The sequence below is a fragment of the Pelodiscus sinensis genome, chromosome 2, assembly GCF_049634645.1.
Source record: "Pelodiscus sinensis isolate JC-2024 chromosome 2, ASM4963464v1, whole genome shotgun sequence".
In the NCBI taxonomy this organism is placed as follows: Eukaryota; Metazoa; Chordata; order Testudines; family Trionychidae; genus Pelodiscus; species Pelodiscus sinensis.
In genome coordinates, this window is record NC_134712.1 from 92,246,093 (window position 1) to 92,267,936 (window position 21,844).

A 21,844-nucleotide genomic window follows, 5' to 3' on the forward strand; every position below is an offset into this window, starting at 1 on the left:
TTACCTCCTTTTGTTGGATTCTAGTCACCAGCTATTTGGCCTTTTATGTGCACATCAGACTTTAGATGACTTTGAGTTACATCTGCACTCAAAGTTAGAAAAAAGTAATTTTAGTATTTAAGGTAAAACAGAAACACCAAACAGAAACAGCAACTTATGGTATGTGACACTAAAGGACTCCTAGTAATCAACTGTAGTATTCATGACCTGAAAGCAGAGACGTTATGTGGGGCTCTGGAATATTAGTCACCAATCTCAGAAATGGTATGTTTTAAGAAAGACTATGACATCTCAATATAAGGCTCTTAGACTCCTGCTGTCAGTGTTAGAAGACTCATACATGAAAGAGAGGCCTTTTCATCTCTGGTGACACAGTGAGTCTGAATGAGGCAGACTAATCTGGCATGTATTTACTAGCATCTTGGGAAGAAAATTACAAGGAAGCGATTCAGAATGGAAGTGATGTGATCTGACTGGACAAAGAACATGAAGTTAACAGCATGCTTTTTAAGGGAGGGGAAAGAGCTATAATAGTAAGCTATCAAGAGAAAAGACATTACTTGTTAACTACATGATCAGTCAACTGATACTGGTTTTATGCATGTGGAGAACAATTAGTTCATAGGGGGCATGTTCACCTATTACCATTGTCATTTGCATACTAATAATTTAAAACTTAGGCACATCATTATGTTGACCTAAACTACATCAGTAAACAGCTGCTGCAGTTATGACACTGCTTGTGAGTCTGACTACTCAGCTCCTTGTGTCAGTGATGTGCTTCCTCACCAAGAGTATGTCTATCAATGCAGAGTGCTGTGTGCCATGGGTAGGTATCCCCTTGTGCAACTCATCACCATCCAGTGTAGGGTGTTTGGGGAAATTCTTGCAGAAACAAGCCATACAGGGATGACAGGGACCATTGGGTCAACTTTCCATAATTCAGTCTCTTCAACACATCTAGATTTCATAATTTGGGTGCCTTCTTTTCAAAATCCCCACAAATCCACGCTTCTCTCCTTGCTGCTTACCATCTCCAACAGAAGCATGAAGCCTGCAAAATTCTGCACCATTATCAAGTGTGTTGCAAGCACAGGGTACATAATTCTGCCATATTTGCAAAGATGTAAGAGAAGCTGTGAGAAACATGATGATTTTCTGGAGGCTTGATTGCTGTGGAAAGAAAGAAACAATTTAAGGTTGCTAGTGGCATAAACAGACCACTTGCGGTGATGGATCACCAGTTCTGGCCCTGCAAAACAAGCATGGACTGGTGGGATCGCATTGTCATGCAGGTTTGGGATGAAGAGTAGTGGGTGTAGAGCTTTCAGATATGCAAGGCCACATTCCTGAATCGGTATAACAGTTTTGTCCCGGCATTCCAACACAGGGTCACCCAAATGAGAGCCTCATGGACAGTTGTGAAGTGAATGGTTATTGAACTGCGGAAACTTGTAACACCCGATTGCTATGAGTTAGTTTAGGAATCTGTTCTGAATTGGGAAATTCATGGCAGTAGCTGTTGGCATGGAACCATATGGGGTCATTGCCTCCTGTTATGCAGGACTGTAAGTTTTAGCAATGTACTGGATGTAGTGGATAGTTTTGTAGCAATGGATTTCCACACTGAGATAGGGTGATTGATGGCCAGCATGCACCTATTTTGGCACACAATCGCCTTGTCCCTGACTTTCATGGCCTCCATACGTCTCAAAAGACGGTGGGATGCAGCATTAAACTGGTCACTTTTTGTAATGTTTTGTGTGACTCAATAGACCAATGCAAGAAAGGCATGTTCGGCTGCAGTAGGTACAGCTCCATGCTGTAGTGCTGTTAGTTGTTATCATCCATTCTTTCCTCTTCATTCTTTTCTTGTTCTGGTTTTCTGCAAAAGTCTTGTCGTAGTGCTTTTGTCCTTGGCGGAGGTGTTGACGCCAGGTATTTCTATCCATTGCCAGGTTTTCCTAACTATCAATGTCTATCTGAAACTTTACCAAAGCAGCTTTGCAGTAGTCCTTGAAATGGAGTTTAGGGCATCCTTTTGGTCTTGTTTCCTCTGGCAGTTCTCTGTACAAAATGTTCTTTGGGATGCGGTTATCATCCATTCTCTTTATGTGACCCAGCCACCGTAGCCTTCTGTTATGCAGAATGGCTCCCATGCTTGACATTCCAGCTCTTTCTAATACTTTCTCATTCGGGACTTTATCTTGCCATTTGATGTTCAAAATTTTGCATAAGCAACGGAGATGGGAAGAGCTAAGTTGTTTTTCTTGGCTTGCATAGATGGTCCATGTTTCTGATCCATAGAGAAGAACGCTCAGCGCACATGCTTGGTAGATAAGTATCTTTGTTCTAATTGTGAGCTTTGAGTTTGCCCATGCACGTTTTGTTAGTCAACTGAAAGTAGTAGCTGCCTTTCCAATATTAATGTTAATTTCTGCATCTAATGACAAGTTGCTAGTTATGGTTGAACCTAAGTAGCAGAACTTCAGAACTATTTCCAGAAGGTTGTTATTTAGCATAATACATGGTGGAGTCGTGTTACCTTATGCAAGGACCACAGTTTTCTTAATGCTGATGGTAAAAGTAAATTTTTGACAAGTTCTTTACATTTGGGCCGTAAGATCCTGGAGTTGTGTTTCGTTATGAGCTACAATAGCATCAGCATCATCAGCGAAGAGCAGTTCTCTGATAAGCACTTTCTTTCTCTTGCTTTTTGCCCTCAGTCTAGCTAGATTGAAAAGTGATCTGTCAGATCTTGTATGGAGGTAGATGCCGCTATGTGAGTTCTTGAATGCACAGCTTAGGAGGACTGAGAAGAATATTCCAAACAGGGTTGGGGTAAGAACACAGCCCTGCTTTACTCCTATGTTCACCTGAAAGCTATCGGATGTATATCCATCAAACTGGATAGTAGCTCTCATACCCTCGTGAAAAGCTATGATCGGCCTCAAAAGTTTAAGTGGGCAGCCTATTCTTTCAAGTAGAAAGTAAAGTCTTTGTTGACTAACAGTGTCGAATGCCTTTGTGAGGTCCACAAAAGAGATACAAAGTAGCATGTTTTGCTCAAGGCATTTCTCCTGTAGTTGATGAAGGGAGATGATCATGTTGATGGTCAATCTTCCTGTATGAAAACCACACCATGACTCTGGATATATGCAATTAGCCAACAGTTGGAGGCATCTTAAGATGACTTTTGCAAAACTTTACCTGCGATGCAAAGGAGATATATGCCATGATAGTTGTTACAATCTCCCTTGTCTCCTTAGTTCTTATATAAGGTGACAATATCTGCATCTTTCATATCTTGTGGTATTTCCCCTTTCATTCAGCACTTCAGAAGGAGGTCATAAAGAGGGGGAATGAGACTGTCTTTGTTGTGCTTGAATACCTCAGCAGGAATGCAGTCTGTTCCTGGTGCTTTTCTGCTTGACAGTGCATCTATAGCATCTATCAGTTTCTGCTTGCTTGGAACGGCATCAAGTTCTTGCATTTGTTCCATAGTGGGAATGAAGTCTTCGGTTTCTGACATGATGTTTCATTCCTCTGAATACAGCTCTGAATAATGCTCAATCCATCTGGCCATTTGCTTGCTCTTATCTGTAATTGAGATACCCTCCTTAGTTTTTAGGGGAGCAATCTTAGTAAAGTTGGGACCTAAAACTTTCCTAAGGCCTTCATATATGGCTCTTGAATTTCCTGTATTGGAGTCAACCTGGATATTACTGCAAATATCTATCCAGTACTGATTTATGCAGTGCCTGATCTCTTTCTGGAGCAGTGCCTGATCTCTCTGCCTTTTGCATGCTGTAGTTTGGCCTTCTCACTGTCAGATGGATTCTTGATGTATTCAAGATATGCTTCCTTCTTCTGCTTTATCAGGGGCATCCATCTGTCAGTGTTTTCCTCAAGCCCCCTTTTTTGCAAAGGCTTTGGCAAAGTCTTCGGCTACATCTAAACTGGCATGATTTTCCAGAAATGCTTTAAACGGAAAAGTTTTCTGTTAAAAGCATTTTCCGAAAAATGCGTCTAGATTGGCAGGACACTTTTCCACAAAAGCACTTTTTGCAGAAAAGCGTCTGTGGCCAATCTAGATGCGCTTTTCCGCAAAAAAGCCCCGATCGCCATTTTCGCGATCGGGGCTTTTTTGTGGAAAACAAATCTCTGCTCTCTACACTGGCCCTTTTGCACAAAAGTTTTTCGGAAAAAGACTTTTGCCCAAACGGGAGCAGCATAGTATTTCCGCAAAAGCACTGACAATCTTACATGAGATCATCAGTGCATTTGCGGAAATTCAAGCGGCCAGTGTAGACAGCTGGCAAGTTTTTCCGCAAAAGCAGATGATTTTGCAGAAAAAATTGCCAGTCTAGACACATCCTTCATGTTTAGCACTATTTCTTGTTTTCACACAATTAATTTTTGGCTTTTTGTTCAGTGTGGTTCAATAGAATTTTTTCACTTTTCATTTTGTTTTATTGACCATGGGGGAATGGTCCATGTCACAGTCAGCACCATGATAGGTATGTGTGGACTTTATACAGTTTAGGTCCTTTCTTCACACTAGGACAAAATCCAGTTGATGCCAGCAGCCTGACCATGGGTGGCACCAAGAAACTTTGTGGTATTCTTTTCCCTGACTACATCACCAAAAAGGGCTACTTTTCTATGGTTATGCAAGCATTGGTGGATCACCAGGAACCTGTTACTGATATCAGTGTGCACTGATCAGGGAAAATGCGTGACACATGCATCCTTAAGAACACAAGACTATTCAGAAAGCTACAAACAGGGACTTTCTTTCCTGACCATTGGATTACCATTAGAATAGTGATTACCATTAGAATAGTGATCCTGAGTGATTTATCAGTTGTTTGCTGAATTTGAGCAGCCAGACACAAGGATTAGTTGAAGAGCCCAATGCAAGCTACACAGCTAAGGGAGTCTTTGAAAGACCATTTTAATCAGGAGCCAATGTAGTGTGTGTTGCTCCAGTGTGGTCTATCTGGCCCTACTTTTTTTGCAATGTGGCATGATTCCTGTAGCGATTGCTGTGCATGTAGGAATATTACATCGTCAATGCACTTATTAATATGGTTTCTGAGTAGTATTATGAATTGCATGACACAGTGCAGTAGCAGGCAGTTGGTCACGTTTAGACCTGCTTAGCACCAGGCAGCATATGGTGTGAAATAATAAAGATTAATTTTGTTCCAAAAATAGAGCTTTATTCTGTAACATGAATCAGGTAATTAAAAACATTTAAAACTTAATACATAAGGGAACAGAACTTATGAACAGGAAAAACAGTCATTTCGATTTCAGGAACATGGACACCAACCATGGCTTTCACAAGTCAGTGTAGGTGGAGCTGTTACTGTCTATAATGTTTCCATGGCTGGAGTGGTAAGGGTAGTGCACCAACCCCAATACCATATGGAATGTAGACGGGAAATAGAGAGGCACCTATATTAAGTTTTCCAAAGGCTGCAGAGGGAGGCAAACATGGGTTTATTCAATCTGCAGGTTCACCACAATCTGCAAGATCTCTGTTTGATGTTTGGAAAGCACAAGCAACCTCAGCTGCACACCCCTCTACTTTTCCTTCACTTTTCCCCTCACCCTTCTGTCCTTCCCCAAGCTGTTTATAAGGGAAGCCCTGTGCTCATTATCTGCAGCATGCACTTACATGAATTCCTGAAACATATTACCCCAAGTCCTCTTCTTTTTCCTCATTACCGGGCTCAGGCATTCTGCAGGTGTGGAGAAGAGCCTGACAGCCAGTGTCAGTAACATGTAGAAGTACCATTGTTAGTTTATTCACCACAAAAATCAAAACTGAAAATGCTGAACTCACTCCACTTGCTCCCCCGAAGTGGTAAGCATTAACTTCTTACTTCCGCTGGAGACTGATTAAGCAAGACACCAATAACTAGCTCTGGTAAGTATGGCCCTCTTGTGGTTCAGAAAGTGAGACTAGCTTGTTTGCCTGATTCTAGTTGTATAATATTGAAGTTGTAATGTGATTGCATACTGGCACCATTTTCCATAGATGATGATCATTTTAGCTGACATCTCACTCTTGTGGATCACTGAGAAAGAGAGAGCATAGCTATTGTCATCCAATGCCCCGCGTACCCCTATGCTCCTAGTCTGTGTACTGCTGAAGTACTGTGTACTGCCTGTTGAAGTGGCATGAGAAGGTGTCCTACTACTGCAAAAGAAATAAGGCAGCCCTCCCCAGAAACCTTTTGCAGAGGAATACAAAGTACCTTCCTGAAAGTTTCAGTGAGAACTCTACAGAGGATTCGTGGAACATCCTAGTGCTCAAATTGCTCTGACTCTTAACAGGGCTTGAGAAGCAGAGAGTAACTCTTTCTGGTTGTTCCACTACTACTTCTACAACAAATAAAATGAGTAAATCAAAACATGCGTCCTGCTACTTTTGGAAGAGGGGTGCTATCCCTGTAATTTCATAGTAAACAGCATATTTACCAGAGCTTCCTTCCCCTTCACTGAATTCACCTGCCTCAAATGCTGTGACTAGCTGGACTGTAGTGGTGACTAAAATGTTCCTAGCTTGCTGCACATCTGAATCCTCTAGTTGCCTGTCTGATTCTCCTCCTCTTCTTCCTTGATCACCTCTTCCTCTTTGTCATTTATAGTAGGGACCTGTGATTCAGGCTTATCAGAAATAGCCTTGGTGCCTTTGGGGGATGGTGGTAGGGTCTCTACTGAGGACAGCATGCAGCTCTTTGTAAAAGAGGCAGGTCTGTGGCTCACCGCTGGATTGATTGTTGGCTTCCCTGATCCTCTTGTATGCCTGCTGCAGCTTCTTGGCTTTCATGCAGCCCTGCTGTTGGTCCCTATTGTAGCCCTTCTCCTACATCCCACAAGCAGTCTGCTCAGAGCTGTCCACATTTCTACAGCTGGCTCAGCACTGTGCCTGCATAGCCTCTTCTCTCCACAAACTCATGAGGACCAAAATCTCCTGCCTACTCCAGATTTGCAGTGTGTACCTGGCATGATCAGCTAGTTACCGGTGCTTGTCAACTGAGTGATCAGAAAAAGGAATTTCAAAAAGTTACTGGGCTTTAAGAAGGGTAGAGGCTTCCTGTCTACCTGACCAATTGTGAATTCACAATTGTGACTAGCAAGGTCAGCGTGGGGCAATATGGGACAGCTGCAGGAGGACAGTAATGGATGACATAAGTAACACAGTGATTACACTCTCACTGCATTGACCTAAGTGCATGGACCGTGACACCATGCCATTCAGTAAGGTGGTGTAATTAAATCTGTGTAGCATTGCAATTACATCAGCAGGAGCCAAATTTAAGTGAAGACACATCCACAGCGGGGTTGGTGTAAGTTGCTTTATGTCCACCTAATTGTGCAGTGTATACTAGGCCTTGCTCTTAAAGAAATAAATTGGGAACCAAGGAGGCAGGAAAGTACAGTGGTTGAAGCAGCTGTTAGTACTTGAAGACTTTTAAAATATTGTAAATGCTAATTACATTGAAATGTTCATAGGACTTCTTATTTTCTGTTTTTAACCAATAAACATTACCTCCAATAAGAAAAGGAAAGGAAAAAGAAAAATAATGTACTGGTGTTTATCTATCAAATACCAGAAAAATACTGAAAATGCTTACTTGCATATAAGGGCTTGTCTATAGGGATCAATACTGCAAACCGTGGGAGTATGCTGATACGTTGCACAGTAAATGTTCCATATAGACCCTGTTAGTGTGCACCAAAGGTCACCTAGTGCACTTTAACATAGCACTGTTTGGGACATTGAAGCACACTAGGGAACATTACAAAAAGATTACTTATTCCAATATATACATTTCCTCATTACTTTTCATGTTAAAAGAAACCTCAAAAAGCCCTGATTAGCCCCCAAAATGAACTAAATATAAAAAAACAAAGTCCTAAATGTTCAATACAGAGGACGCTCAAATAAATGCCAACTAGTGGTCCCAAATTTCAGATGACAATTCAAATTCTTTCAGATGTATTCAAGCTGCAAAATACTTCTACTTAAATTATAAGGTGTTCAGGTTAGAATCTCCTTTTCTCTTGTGTTTGTATTATGCCTAACATAACAGAGCTGGGCACTAGCACAATACAAAATAAGGAATAATAAAAATAATTTGTTTATAATCAAGTTTCTTATTGCATGAAAGGTAGTTCTTATACACAGTGCTGCTGTCAAATGTAAAACACTTCGTTTTGACTAAACTATTTTTAGTTGCATCCACCTGCTCCTGCTTTGATTTTCACACACTTAAGATTTCTGACCTGTAATTGTAATCTTAGTACAGAAGACAGAGGTTAACAAATTATGAAAGTATGTATTTGATTTAATAGGGATCAAGAGAAAACAGATATGAACAGATTTGGTATTTTACTTTTTAATTTGTTCCTGAAACAGAAGAACTTTATTTTAATATTTGTTTCATCTGCCTTGAAATGGGAACTGCAAGGGCCTTGATAAATAGTTTGGAAGCTTCACCAGTTTAACTGTAACAACCTCTGTCTTTTGATAAAATGTCATGTAATTTTCCACAGCAATTGTCCTCAGACAGTCACAGATAGCCTTGACATTTCTCACAGTTCTGTACTGAAGGGACTATTTTATTCCTCAGTGGTGGGACATTACAGTCACAATGCTGTGATAAAAGACCCAGGGCCAGATTCTCAGCTTATGTACATTTTTATAGCTCCACTGATGTCAGTGGTGATATAAAGGCAATTTACACCATCTGAGGATCTGCCCTACCTATATTTTTTTGTAATGTGAAGTGAATAGGTCCCTCTGCTTTTAAGTTCACCTAAAAATGTAAAATGGTTCTTGTTGGAATAAACATACAGGAAGCTTCCTTTTAAGAAGATTTTTAAGCTGTTTCAGTCTCCAGATGTGTTTTAGTGTCTGAATAGTATTGTCTTTCTTTAAAAGGCACTCATTGATCTACAGCATGCTCACCACAAGCTAAACAAGCAGCATCATGATAAAGTGGCGGAATTGATGCATGCAAACAAGAGAATGGAACAACATGAGGCTGAGGTTAAGAAGCTGAGAATTCGGGTGGAAGACCTAAAAAGAGAACTAAACCAGGCAGAGGATAAGGTATTTAAACTTTCAATTTGTTAAAGAATCTGTCATCACAGTTTACTCACATATTCAAGGGTAATACTGCTAATGCATTTATATATTATAGTGTTATGTGTTTATTATGGTCCTAGGACTGCAATCTTTGACATTAGACATGGAATTTGATCTCTTTTTGTCCATTACCTTACTACCATAAGATTATTTCTTAAGACTTCATATGTCTCTATAATACTAATAGCTCCCCCCCCCAATTATGTTTCTACTGAATATGCATAGGCAGTAATAGGACAATTTGGACAAAACACACACAGGTGTGTGTGCGTGTATGTTTATATAATATATAAATATAAGAAGACATCATTAACCAACTAATTTTTCAATATTCCTATGAATCCAAATAATTCTAAATCACAACAGCACAAAATTATGCTGCTCTTGCCCACCACCACCTTCTGGATACAAACACCAGCTTAATCCTTTTCATTATTCATTACCCTTAGACATCTTAGATTATTTTACATTTAAGACCATTGCTGATGGATAATTGTATGTAAACTGTAAAATTACAATTTGAGGAGCTGTTAATTAGACACCAGCACCCCCCCAAAAAATAAACAAACCAAAAAAAAACCCCAACAACCACCACATGTGCTTTTCTCCATGTCCTGATTACCTTTCAATTGAAAAAAAAAGTTTAACAACATTTTTATTCTGAAAATAATTTTCCCGCCAGCCTGAGAAAGAGGATCCCTTACCTGAGAAGTGACGATTATAATTGGTTTATGTGACAGAGGTATCTCGTACTGCTGAAATGACATCATTTCCCTGCTCACATTGGGTACATTGATGCTGAAATAAAAGCAGCTAGCCTGGGTCATCTGACTGGGCCTCATGGGGCTTGAGCTGCAGGCTATACAATTGCAGTAATGGTGTTCAGGCTTGACCCTGGGCGCTAAGACTCTGCAAGTGTGGAGAGTCTATGCTCCAGTCTAAGCCTGAATGTTTACATTGCAATTTTTAGATCTGCAGCCTGAGACCTGTGAGCTTCAGTTAGCTGACTTCAAGACTTCCTGTTGTGTTTTTTTTCCCACCAAGTAGATGTGCTCATTATCCCTTCTGCAGTGTCTTCTATGATGTGGCAAAATGAAACTTCATCTACCTTAGGAAGCAGGAAAGGAAATCCTCTTTTTGCACCCATGTGTTATAGTGGTACTTCCTGAAGGCCACTTCCGAACATTAAGTAGTAGAGTTTCCTATTTCTTCCATGTAGCAGCCTTTCTAGATAATCTTGCTATAAAAAGAGAGAGAGGGCCTGGATTTTCAGAACTGACTGGTGATTTGGGGTGAACTAATGTTTAGATGCTTAGCTTGAGACACCTAGAAAAAATAATTTGATGGTAGTTGAAAATGAGGTAATAATACCTTTGGCATAGCAAGTGCCAGGCAAGTATATATAAGATTCCCCAATACACAACTTTGTGTGTGTACCTCAGTCCTGACTTACTGTATCCCTCTTTACAACATAATAAAGTGCTTCTCCGTTCCTAAGCAAACATTACCAATTCTTCAGAAATTTGTGCTAGTTTTTTTTATTTGGGCAGAAACTTAGAACTAGAGTGAAATTGAATATTTTAAGTTTTATTTATAATCTCAGAGTATTTGGGAACATGTTTGAATAATTAAAATTTATTTTTTAAAATAAGCAGTTTTTTATCTAGTGGGTTAGATTAAATCTTATTGTTGTGGGTCTCACTGCTACCTTTAATTTTGGAGGAATGGAAAGAAGTTACTGATGTAACAGTCTTCATCCTCAAAATGAGCACAATATTCAACCCCAAGAAAAGCATAGGGAGGAGGGCTCTAGGGCCAGCACTGAGAAAAAGAGGCTTAGGCTGTGAGCAAAGAAATGATGTGCAACTATTTGGTTTCTCAGGGAAACAAAACTTTGAAATTCCTTGTAAATTATCAAGATTGCATCTAAGAAAATATCTCACTCTATCATCAGTTTCTTCTCTTAACTGATACAACCATCAATATCCCACATTTGGTTAACTGCTCAGGTCCAAAAGGATAGCATCATTTTTGTCTAATTCAATACAGAACGGGTTATTTTCTCTTAGATAGATTTCAGCTGTTTTGCATCACAGCTAAAATGTGGTAACTTTGGTACTATAGCAAAGAATGAGTAAAATTCTCACAGGGTCTGATAAGGATCCAGAAAGTTATGAAAACACACAGGGGCCTATTAAATACAATCCTCTGAGATTTACATGTTACATTTGTAAATGAACCTGACTAATTTAGCTATAGGATTAAATTTTGAAGCCTTTGTAAAATGTTGCCTGATAGCACAATCCCTGTCATGCTGTGACGTCTGCTTGATCATTCAGTTCCTCCTCAGTAGTTTTGTATTTAAAATGGAAAATGTAAAAGCTGAAAATTGTAAAAATAAGATCTATTCACAAAACCGCTTTCTATATCTTAACTGTGTGTATTTCTGGTAGTACCCATAGTGTTCTATGTGCCGGTCAAACAGGGAAAAAGGCACGGTGTCTATCCTGGAGAGCTATCAGTTTGAAATACAAGAGACAGATGAAGGGCTGGGGAAGTATGGAACAAAAATAAATGAATCAGGATGATGATTAGGCAAATTTGTATTCAATATTTGGAAGTTGTGTGTGTGTGTGTGTTTGTGTGTATATGTTTTAAGACATGCAGAATTGGACTCTTAGTTTACTACTTTGCTTTTGTTTTTTGTAGCCATTCTGGAGCCCATCATAGACATATTGGGAGAGGGGGGCAAAAGGAAAAACAAAGCTGGTAAACCAGAGTCCAAGAAAATATTTTGATACACAGAAAATCCTGTTAGGGACTGTATATTCAGAAATATGGTAATGACACATGAAAACTTTCACTCATGAGCTCAGTCAATACTAGAAACTAGAAACTTAGACATCACTGCCAACTTAGACATCACAGAGCAGTCAGCTGATTATTTGAAATTAATTTTGAGCCCCGTTCCTATTAGGGTATAACAATCACATACTCCTAATTAAAACTAATTAGTGCTCCTATTAGAAGTCACAACAGAATAATTAATAAGGAAAACAAAACTACTTCACTTTTTACTTTAAAAATGGCCTCTCAAAGCATACAGGTTAATGCTGCCTGAGGGGATACTTGCACTGCAACCACAAATCTTAAACCTGTTCTTTGAAGGAATGGGATATTTCTACTCCCTTTGTGTCAGTCCATCACCCAGATCACCATTACAACACACATAGTACTTATACTTTATAATTAGGAGCTACAGTTAGTTTTCTCCAGGGTCTACACAACAGCAGAAAGTCATATTAAAGATACACACTTCAGCTATGTTAATTATGTAGCTGGAGTCGATGTATCTTAAATCACATTTCCGTGCCGTCCACACAGTGGGAGGGTGATGGGAGCAAACACTCCTCTCGGCTTCTCTTAATCCTCATACGGAGCAAGAGTACTGGCACCAATGGGGATACCCTCTGAGTTTGATTTAGTGGGTCTTTACTAGAGCAAACCCCAACGTCGATCTTCTACATAGTGCAGACATACCCTTAGGCTGTGTCTACATTGCACGCTTCTTGCGCAAGAACAGCTGTTCTTGCACAAAAACTTGCTGGCTGTCTACACTGCACACATGTTCTTGTGCAAGTAAATTTACAGTATAGCGTCGGAAGACAGGGCTTCTTCAGGAATAGTTAGTCCTCTCCCCATGAGGAATAAGCCCTCTTGCGCAAGAGCTCTTCCACAAGTGGGCAGTGTAGACAGGCAACATGAATTTCTTGCGCAAGAAGTCCCCATGGTTAAAATATCCATCAGAGCTTTCTTGCACAAGAGAGCGTCCACACTGCCATGGATGCTCTTGCGCAAAAGCACATAACAGTGTGGACACGCTCTTGTGGAAGATTTTTTGCACAAGAACTCTTCCGTAAAACAGCTCTTGCACAAGAAGCCTGCAGTGTAGACGTAGCCTTAATGTCTTGAGAGCTATTCTTCATGAACTACTGATAGTGTGATAAATGTAAATGTAATATTTTTACAACTATGAAGTGTCTTCTTGTATAAGAAGAAAATAATGGTATTTGCTGTATTTTAGAGAAGTTATCAGGTTTCCAGTCACTTGTATTTTCTCTTCTAATGCAGTAGCTTAACTAAGATTTAGCAAAAGCATGAAGATTTTCTTCTTATTTAAGCGCTGTCTGAGGAAGATTATATTAGCATTTAGGTTTCTCCTTTTATTCCTAACACTAAGATTTAGTTTAATACACTGTTGCATTCAGCATTTGAAAGAACTGTATTTGTGACACAATAGGCAGAATGTCTTCAACCAACCTCAAAAATAATGTGGTGTTTTCTGTGCTCCATTGGAAGGAAATTATCATTTTATTCAGGGTGAAATGTTCAACCTGATTATTTCTGTTCTTAAGCCCACATAAAAATGGAAAATTCTTATTCTTTCTGACTGCTAGGTTTTTTTTTATATTTTATGATTTACATTATTTTTTGCTGATGCACTTAGTTCATTTATAGCTGAAGCCTATTGTAACAGATTTTGAAAGCATATCTGAAAACATACTAGATATTACATTTAAGGCTCCAAACATTTGATTCATATTAACGCAGCAACCTGAGTTACTGCCAAATTTACTCATTATTTTTCTCGTTATGTAATACTTAGGATGTTTTCTTAAACCAATAGGAAAAGAAAAAGATAATGTGTATACAGAGCTGATTATAAAATCTACTGGTTTGCCTGAAATAAGAGGTATTTTGTTTCTATAGTTTTGTTGGAGATCTTCAGTAGAAAAACAAATACAAGCTTGTGTGGTTGTAGACAAACATTATTTAACGTCACTATGTGAAATTCTGTCTGAATTTAGCATCTAGAACATAGGTGGGCAATAAGCATCTAGATGCATCTGTGGGCCGGAGGCAGTTGGACACGGTTGGCATCTGGCAGGCCAGCAGACACTTTATTTATCTGCACATCCACAGGTATAGCTGCTTGCAGCTCCTTTGGCAACGGATCACCATTCCTGCCCAATGGGAGCTGCAGGAAGTTGTGTCCCAGTCCGCACCACTTCCCGCAGCTCGCATAGGCTGGAAACAGCAATACACAGCCAATGAGAGCTTCAGATGGCCATACCTGTGGATGCTCAGGTAAATAAGGCACCCAGCAGCCCACCAGAGACTAACCCTGATGATATGTGTCTGGCCTGTGGGCTGCTTAGTGCCCACTCCTGACCTAGAACATAGGCATGCGCAGCACATTTCATTAGGGTGTGCACCCAAAGAATTTTTTTAAAATGTACTTTGACCCCTGTTAGCCACACCCATGACCCTTGTTAACCATGCCCCCTGACTCCCATTGGCCACACCTCTGGAGGTAACACACTGGGGGGCAAGATGGCACATAATCAGAAGTAAAAGGTATCATGTGACCTCCCCCTCTAAGGACTTTTCCCACCATCCTCCTACCAACAGGGATTAATTTGGCCCTCACCAAACCCCCCTCATGCAACTATCCTGCAATTGCATTAACCCAATCTGTGTGACATGAACTTGGGGGCAGAGAGGCTGGGGGAAGTGTTCCCTCAGTTTCCTCCCATGAGCAGAATGAATTGTGTGTTGTGCACCAGTACTGAGTTTATGCTTGTTTGGATGTGCCACTGTGGCACCCAAGTTATTAATAAATAGCTCATAAACCTTTACCTTTTCCCTCTGCTGCCATGTCTCCTCCCCTTGCTCCATCAGCTCCCCTGTTCCTGCTGCCCCCCAACCCCTAATCCTCCTCTGCTGTCCTGACTTCTGCCTGTCTCACTTCCCTCAGCCCTCCTGAGACCTGCCCCCCTCCACCAGCCCTTCTCTCCCCCCTGTGCCCACTCCTCCAGTAGCCCCACTCTGATCATGTGAGCTACCCCTCCTCATCCCCTCTCTTAATACCTCCCTCTACACACCTGCCCTGCCTTTCTCCTCTGGTACTTGTCCCTCCCCTGCAGGTGTCTGCCCTTCTGCTTCACCCTCAGAATCCCTAGGCACCTGCATCTTCCCTTAGCCCTGCACCCTGATGGTGCTTCCCCCTTCCCTCACTGCCCCTGCCCCCTTTTTCCCTGGTGCCCACCCCCTCACCACCCTCTGCCCCCATTCCCCTCATGCCCGTGCCTTCACACATGCCTTGCTCCATCCCTGCCTTCCTCGTGTCCACCCCTTCTTTCAAGCCTTCTCCAAGCACCTCTCCCTTTCCCCGCTAACCCCTAATGCCTTTACCCTCTCCTCTCCCAGCATCACCCTGTCCCCCCTCCCACTGACATCTCCCCTCCTGCCCTTTCCCTCATTGTCTGCACTTGGCCCCCCTGGCTTTTGTCTCTCCTGCACCCTGCCCCTTGGTGTCTTCCCCTTTCTTCTCCTGACCTGCCTCATCCTCTCAGCACAAGCCCCTTCCTCTCCCACCCCTTCTTCTTTCCCCCTTCCCCTCCCGTCCGCTCCCTTACCTTACCTTACCTTACCTTACCTTACCTTACCTTACCTTACCTTACCTTCGGCTTCTGCCTTCCTATTTGCAGGGCTGGAGTTGGAGCCGGCCCAAGCTACGGGCTGGCCGGGCCTTAGCCCGGGGCGCCTCAGGGGCACCACTCCGTGCTGTCGGGCTGGGCTGGGGTGCTTCCGGGTGCCTCAAGGGTGCCATGCCTTGCTGCCGGGCCGGGCAGGGGTGCTCCCGGGTGCTTCAGGGGCGCCTTGCAGTGCTGCCAGGCCGGGTGCTCCCAGACACCTCAAAGGCACTGCGCCGTGCTGCCGGGCTGGGCCGGGGCGTTCCCGGTTGCTATGCCGAGCCGTGCCGTGCTGCCGTGCCGGGCGGGGGCACCCCCAAACGCCTCAGGGGTGCTGTGCAGTGCTGCCGTGCTGGGCAGGGGTGTTCCCGGGCACCTCAGGGCTGCCGCGCCGTGCTGCCGGGCTGTGTGGGGCCCAGATCGCAAAAATGGCTCGGGCTAGCCAGCCACTGGCACACCCTGTGCGCATGCCAATGACCTAGAACAATGGATACTGGCCTGAAGCTGGTGTTCAATGCCATAATACAAATAAGTAATATTACTTTGTTTCTCTTAATACAATTACTAGGAATTCTGATGGTTGTGACATTCTGATATATACTTTTTCAGTTCTTGTGGATTTTGTTGTTAACAATTTAAAATATTCTTTTATAACAAAGAAAAGTAGATAAGGGTTACAGAATATGATGAGTAAATCTGGCAGCAGTTTCAAACAGTTCTAGTATAGGCACTCCCTGAGTTATAAACATTCATTCATCCATCCATCCATCCATACCTACAAGAGGCACAGGTGGTGATGAGAAGCACAAATGCTGGCTCATGAACTACAGAAGAGCAGGGGATGGTTGTGCAGTCAGTGGCTGGAGAGAAGTGGCGCTTTGAAGGGGAAACGCTGCTTCTTTCCAGCTGCCAGATGTATGACTGCCCTCTTTTGCTTCTCCACAGTCCCCATGCTTGGCTGTTCATTGCCCCCTATTGAGTGGGGTCTGGGTGTAGGAGGGCTGGCTGGGGATGGGGCTGGATGCAGGAGATTGTGCAGCCAGGGGATGCCCAGAAGACCCCTTCTGAATCTCCACCTACCTCCTAATCCTCCCCTAATTAAGCTTGCCTTTCCTCAAGCACAAACATTTAAGGTTAAATAAAAATCTATTTCAACCCTTTTTCCTTGCAAATAGATGGTATTTCAGCTATACTGTGGGTTAAATAGGCTTTTGTGGGCTAGCTTGAGACGCTAACTACCATTTATAATATTATTTCTATGGGAAAATGTGTTCCAAGTTCCAAACAACTAACTTACAAATGAACATTTGGAACACGCCCCTTTCATAAGTTGAGGACTTCCTGTATACATTATCTACCAGGTTTGTTTGAGATAAAAGGAATTTTTATCAGAAGGTTCAATACACATAAACTAACCTCTTATGGTAAGTCTAGGTGTATCCCGAAATAGCTACCCTGCATTTTTTAAATACACCCATTATTTTGAAATATTTTTTGAAATTACAGGTATGCTATTTTGGCATCCCTGTAACCCTCATTCCACGAGGACTAAGGGATGTGTCAAAATAGCACGTTATCTTGAAATTTGGTGCTGTATAGATGAGCCACATTTCAAAATAAGCTATTTTGAAATACAAATGAAATAAGATACACAATTTGCATATCTTATTTTGAGTTTAGGGTACTATGTAGACACACCCTTAAAGATATTTTTTGTCTGAGGTAAAGAGAGATTACTATTATTGGTAGAATGAGCTTGAACAAATATTTGTTCCTGCTTAAAAATATATTTAAGGTACTGTTGCATGTGCATTGAACAATATGTAAGAAATAATACCTTGTATTTATTGATAATTCCTGTATGCAAAACAATCCTTGTAGATTATGTAAACTAAAACTCATTGGAAAATGAAGCGATTTCCATGAAAAATCTTGAATTTTTGGCAAAACCCAAAAACACATAATTTGATTTAGGAGAGTTGTGAGACTAATTTTATTAATATATAAGACATACTGAAATACTCGGGGGATGAGGACATAAAAAAATATAGTTTTCAGTTTTGAAACAACTTTTCATTTTGAAATTTGAATTAATGTAAATAATTGAAAAAATCAAGATGCAACATTTCAAAACTACTTTCAGTTGTTTTTACAATATTTATGGTCCTTTCCTCTTTAAGAATATACAATATCATAGTTTTGCCAACAGGCATGAACTAGTTTTGTTTTGCAGTCCTATAGCCTGATAACTTTCCTTTTAGCATGATGATTAGTGAATCTAAATAGGATTGGTTCTGATAAAGCATTTCAAAATTGGGATGCACATCTGACTCAAGGGATCCTCTCTTTTTGTTATTTTCAGACATTGCATATCCCAGTAGACCTTGGTTAGTGGCTTGTCACTAGTGAAAATAAATTTTCAAGGCATGCATGGAGACCAGAGTCCCTTCCATAGGTAACTAGCCTTATGGGCAGACTCAGAACTCACTTCTTGCCCCACTTCTTTTTTAAATCTGCTGTTGCTTTCTATTTTTCTTATGACTTGAAGCAGAGAATTGGGAACCCCAGTTCCTGCTGTAAACCCTCATTCCCTATGAGATTTTTCTTTTTGAAAGCCACACACATGTGACACAACTCAAGAGAAAACTACTAAGAAATGTTCTTGAATTTTATTATGAGAACTAGGCATTTCATGATTTTTTTTTACCACCCAAGATAGTTTTGTTTTTAAGCTGTTCTGATATAAAAAAAAGATACTGGGAAACTCTGAAAGGACTGTTGTGAACAAACTAATAATTTCTCTTGGCTTGAGTTTCCATGGTTGGTTGTTTTCCCAGCCTCCCTAGGAGCCTGGAAGGAGGATACATGTGTCTTCATTTTGCTCTTATTGGTTTGATTTAGTTCACTTACTGCTCTTTCCTTTGTCTTTTCAGTACAGAAAATGTTAAAGACAACAGGAACACTTAATTATGGCCTTCTCCAGAGTCTTAAAAGATATCTTCAGTCTGACAACAGGATTGATAAGCATGATGATAGATAAACCTTTCCCCCCTTATGATTTGGCAGAGATCAATAAATCAAAATGACAGTGGGTAATATGTGAAGAATTTAACATACAAAAAAAAAACAAGTCATTTTAATTGGAGTGAATGTTTAATTGCCATTTGTTAACTCAACCATGTTAGCTCCGGTGAAGGCCAAATCACTGTTATGCTAGTGTGCTGATATGTGACCAGCATAGAATTAAATTAAAAAATACTTACTACCACTGCAGTGGCATCAGTAATTAGTGATTTCTGTTGGAATTGCATGATGTGCAGCAAAGCAGAAACTGCTAACACAACAGAGTGCATTCCAACTATTATAGTACATAGAATAGGAGCTCTGGGGGCCTACTGCACTAAGGGGATAACAATACTTTCGTTAAGCACGCTTGCAATTCATACTTCCTTTAAACAGTGATATCGACCCGACATTTGTCATAACAGCTAAAGAAAACATACAAAACAAAAAAGCCAACAAAACAATGCAGCAACATCCACTAGGGAAAGAATACCTGGAAAAGCTGAGCAAGAGATAGGGGAAGGATATGATGTTTGCCCATGTTAAACAAAACAAAAAAGTCTCACTACTTCATTGAGTTTCAAAGGTTAGCCATGTTAGTCTATACTGAAAAAAACTTAAAAAACAATGAACAGTCCTGCAGCACCTTAGAGACTAACAAAAAATGTAAACAAAACCACAATTTGGAGATATACACATCTCATAGCACTGGATGGGACCTTGAAAAGTCATCAAACCCACTCCCCCTACCCTCACAGCAGGACCAAGTACCATCCCTGACAGATTTGCCCCAGATCCCTGAATAGTCCTCTCAAGGATTGAATTCACAACGCTGGTTTCAGCAGGCCAATACTCAAACCACTGAGCTATTCCTCCCTCCATTTATAGGGTCTCAGGAGGCACAACCCACTTCTTCTAGAACCTCTGTTTTGAAGCTAGGGCTTGACACCCAGGAATTGCTTTAATTTCAAGGAAGGGCCTTTGCTTTTCTTAGGAAAAATGCACAAAAAGTTAAATGCATCCAAAAAATATCAGTTCACATGTACCCTGGTAACTCCTCAAATAAATTCTCTCAAGTACTAAGCATGATCCTATCTAAGGGTATGTCTAGACTACATGGCTCCGCGGACGGAGCCATGTAGATTTGTTTGTTCGGCAAAGGGAAATGAAGCCGCGATTTAAATAATCGCGGCTTCATTTAAATTTAAATGGCTGCCCCGCTCTGCCGATCAGCTGTTTGTCGGCAGATCGGGGCAGTCTGGATGCTCTCCTGCTGACATGAAAGCCCTTTATCCACCTCCCCGGTAAACCTCATCGTATGAGGCATAACGGGGAGGTCGATAAAGGGCTTTCAGGTCGGCGCAGGAGTGCCCAGACTAGCGCGCTGAGCCGACAAACAGCTGATCAGCTGTTTGTCGGCTCAGCACGGCAGCCATTTAAATTTAAATGAAGCCGCGATTCTTTAAATCGTGGCTTCATTCCTTTGCCGATCAGCCTAATCTACATGGCTCCATCAATGGAGCCATGTAGTTTAGACACAGCCTTAGATTGCAGAGCTTCAGCAGGGATTTCTTTGTGTTTGCTGCTGCTGGTTTCTCTGTATCACTATAGTGCTGAGCACAGGACTTAAGAGGAGGAAGGGAGACTCTGTCTTCTAGATGCTGTCACTGTTCCCCTCTGCTGGTGTATTGGCATCAAGAAGATGAAATGTGCCTGACTTGCTTGCATGGAAATGCAAGAATAGGAAGTATGGATAGGGGTGGGAAGGCAAAGGAAGTAGATAGGAGGCAGAACTGGAATTAGCCAGACAAGGAGATGAAGGCAGAGGTGAAAGGAAAGAAAGAAAGAAAACTCTAGAAGTGGGAAATACAATGACATGGATTAAATAAGGAATGGGGTGGAGATAACAGTGACTGCTAGAGCAAAGTGCATGCAAGGAAACTGAAATGAGGAGCTCAAGAATTGAGACTGGACTCTGGAAACCGAAGTGTGGGAATGAATGGGACTTAGCTGGGGAGCCTGGAGGATGAGATGGAGACTGACTGAGAAAGAAGATACAGTCTCTAGTGAGGAGCCTGGAGGACTGGACGCTAGAACTGGTTAGGTGAGTGATCTTTGATAGGGAGCCAAAGGTGAGTGGGGTTGTCACTTTCCATTTTAGTGCCTCATCCACAGAGAGGATGGCAACCTATTCCTGCTACCTGTTATTCAGTTAGCTCAAGTGACAGAGGTCTGTTCTGAAAATCTAAATGTTCCAGCTGTGCTGATAACCCACATGGAAATCAATGGTTTTTTCAGCTTTTTAAAAAGTACTTCAGAAATTGCACACACTCCAGGTCTGGAAAAATATTTTTTAGTTTGCTAAGTCAAGATCCCAAACATTATGAAATGCTAGAGCAGGAGTGGGCAATAAAACAGTGGTGGTTTGCAAGGGTTAGCCTTTGGTAGGCTGCCTCCTCTGTATTTACCTGCACCTCCATGGGTATCAGCGATTGCAGCTCCCATTGGCCTTAGATCACCGTTCCCGGCCAATGGGAGTGGTGTGAAGCGGAGCAGACTGGGATACCACTGGCTGGGAATGGCGATCTGCAGCCAACAAGAGCTGTGATTGCCTTTACCTGTAGAGGCACAGGTAAATATATTGATAGACTAGATCCAACCAACCATGGCTTAAAACATCCTTAATTTGACCCCCTTTTGATATGCATTATGACTCATACTTTAATTACATGTTCATGGCTTTTTTTCCAAAGGAAAAAGTCACTGGGTTTTTTTTTTCTGTTCTCTCTGCCATCCCCCAGCCATGGCTGCCTCAATTTGGCATAATAATAATAATTTTAGTACTTGGGAATACTTCATCATTATAAATTATATCTCAGGTTTAAAAGGGGAAATTTAGCTTTCCTGAGACCTATTTACACTATCAGAGAAGCATTGAGCCTGCACAAACAGTCCATGGGCTAGCAATGAGATCTAGCCATGAGAAAATGGAGTTTTTCATGGATTTTTTAGGCCTTCAAATCTATGAGAAATGCTTCTTGTACAAAAATTCAATAAACTTTTTGAACTCAGAGTT

At 41.3% G+C, this 21,844-nt stretch overlaps 1 protein-coding gene across 5 annotated transcripts in view; it reads left to right on the forward strand.

Annotated features, from left to right (window-relative positions):
* Nucleotides 1–21,844, forward strand: part of CCDC102B (coiled-coil domain containing 102B) — a 333,694-nt gene that overhangs the window by 184,900 nt on the left and 126,950 nt on the right. For 4 of the 5 annotated variants that reach the window (XM_006121423.4, XM_075921039.1, XM_075921037.1 and 1 more), the window contains one exon: nt 8,963–9,133. In XM_006121423.4, coding sequence (XP_006121485.2) covers nt 8,963–9,133 — 171 coding nt within the window. Of the gene's footprint in view, nt 1–8,962; nt 9,134–18,638; nt 19,940–21,844 lie in introns of those variants that run through there. The other variant, XM_075921040.1, reaches the window with a different exon arrangement.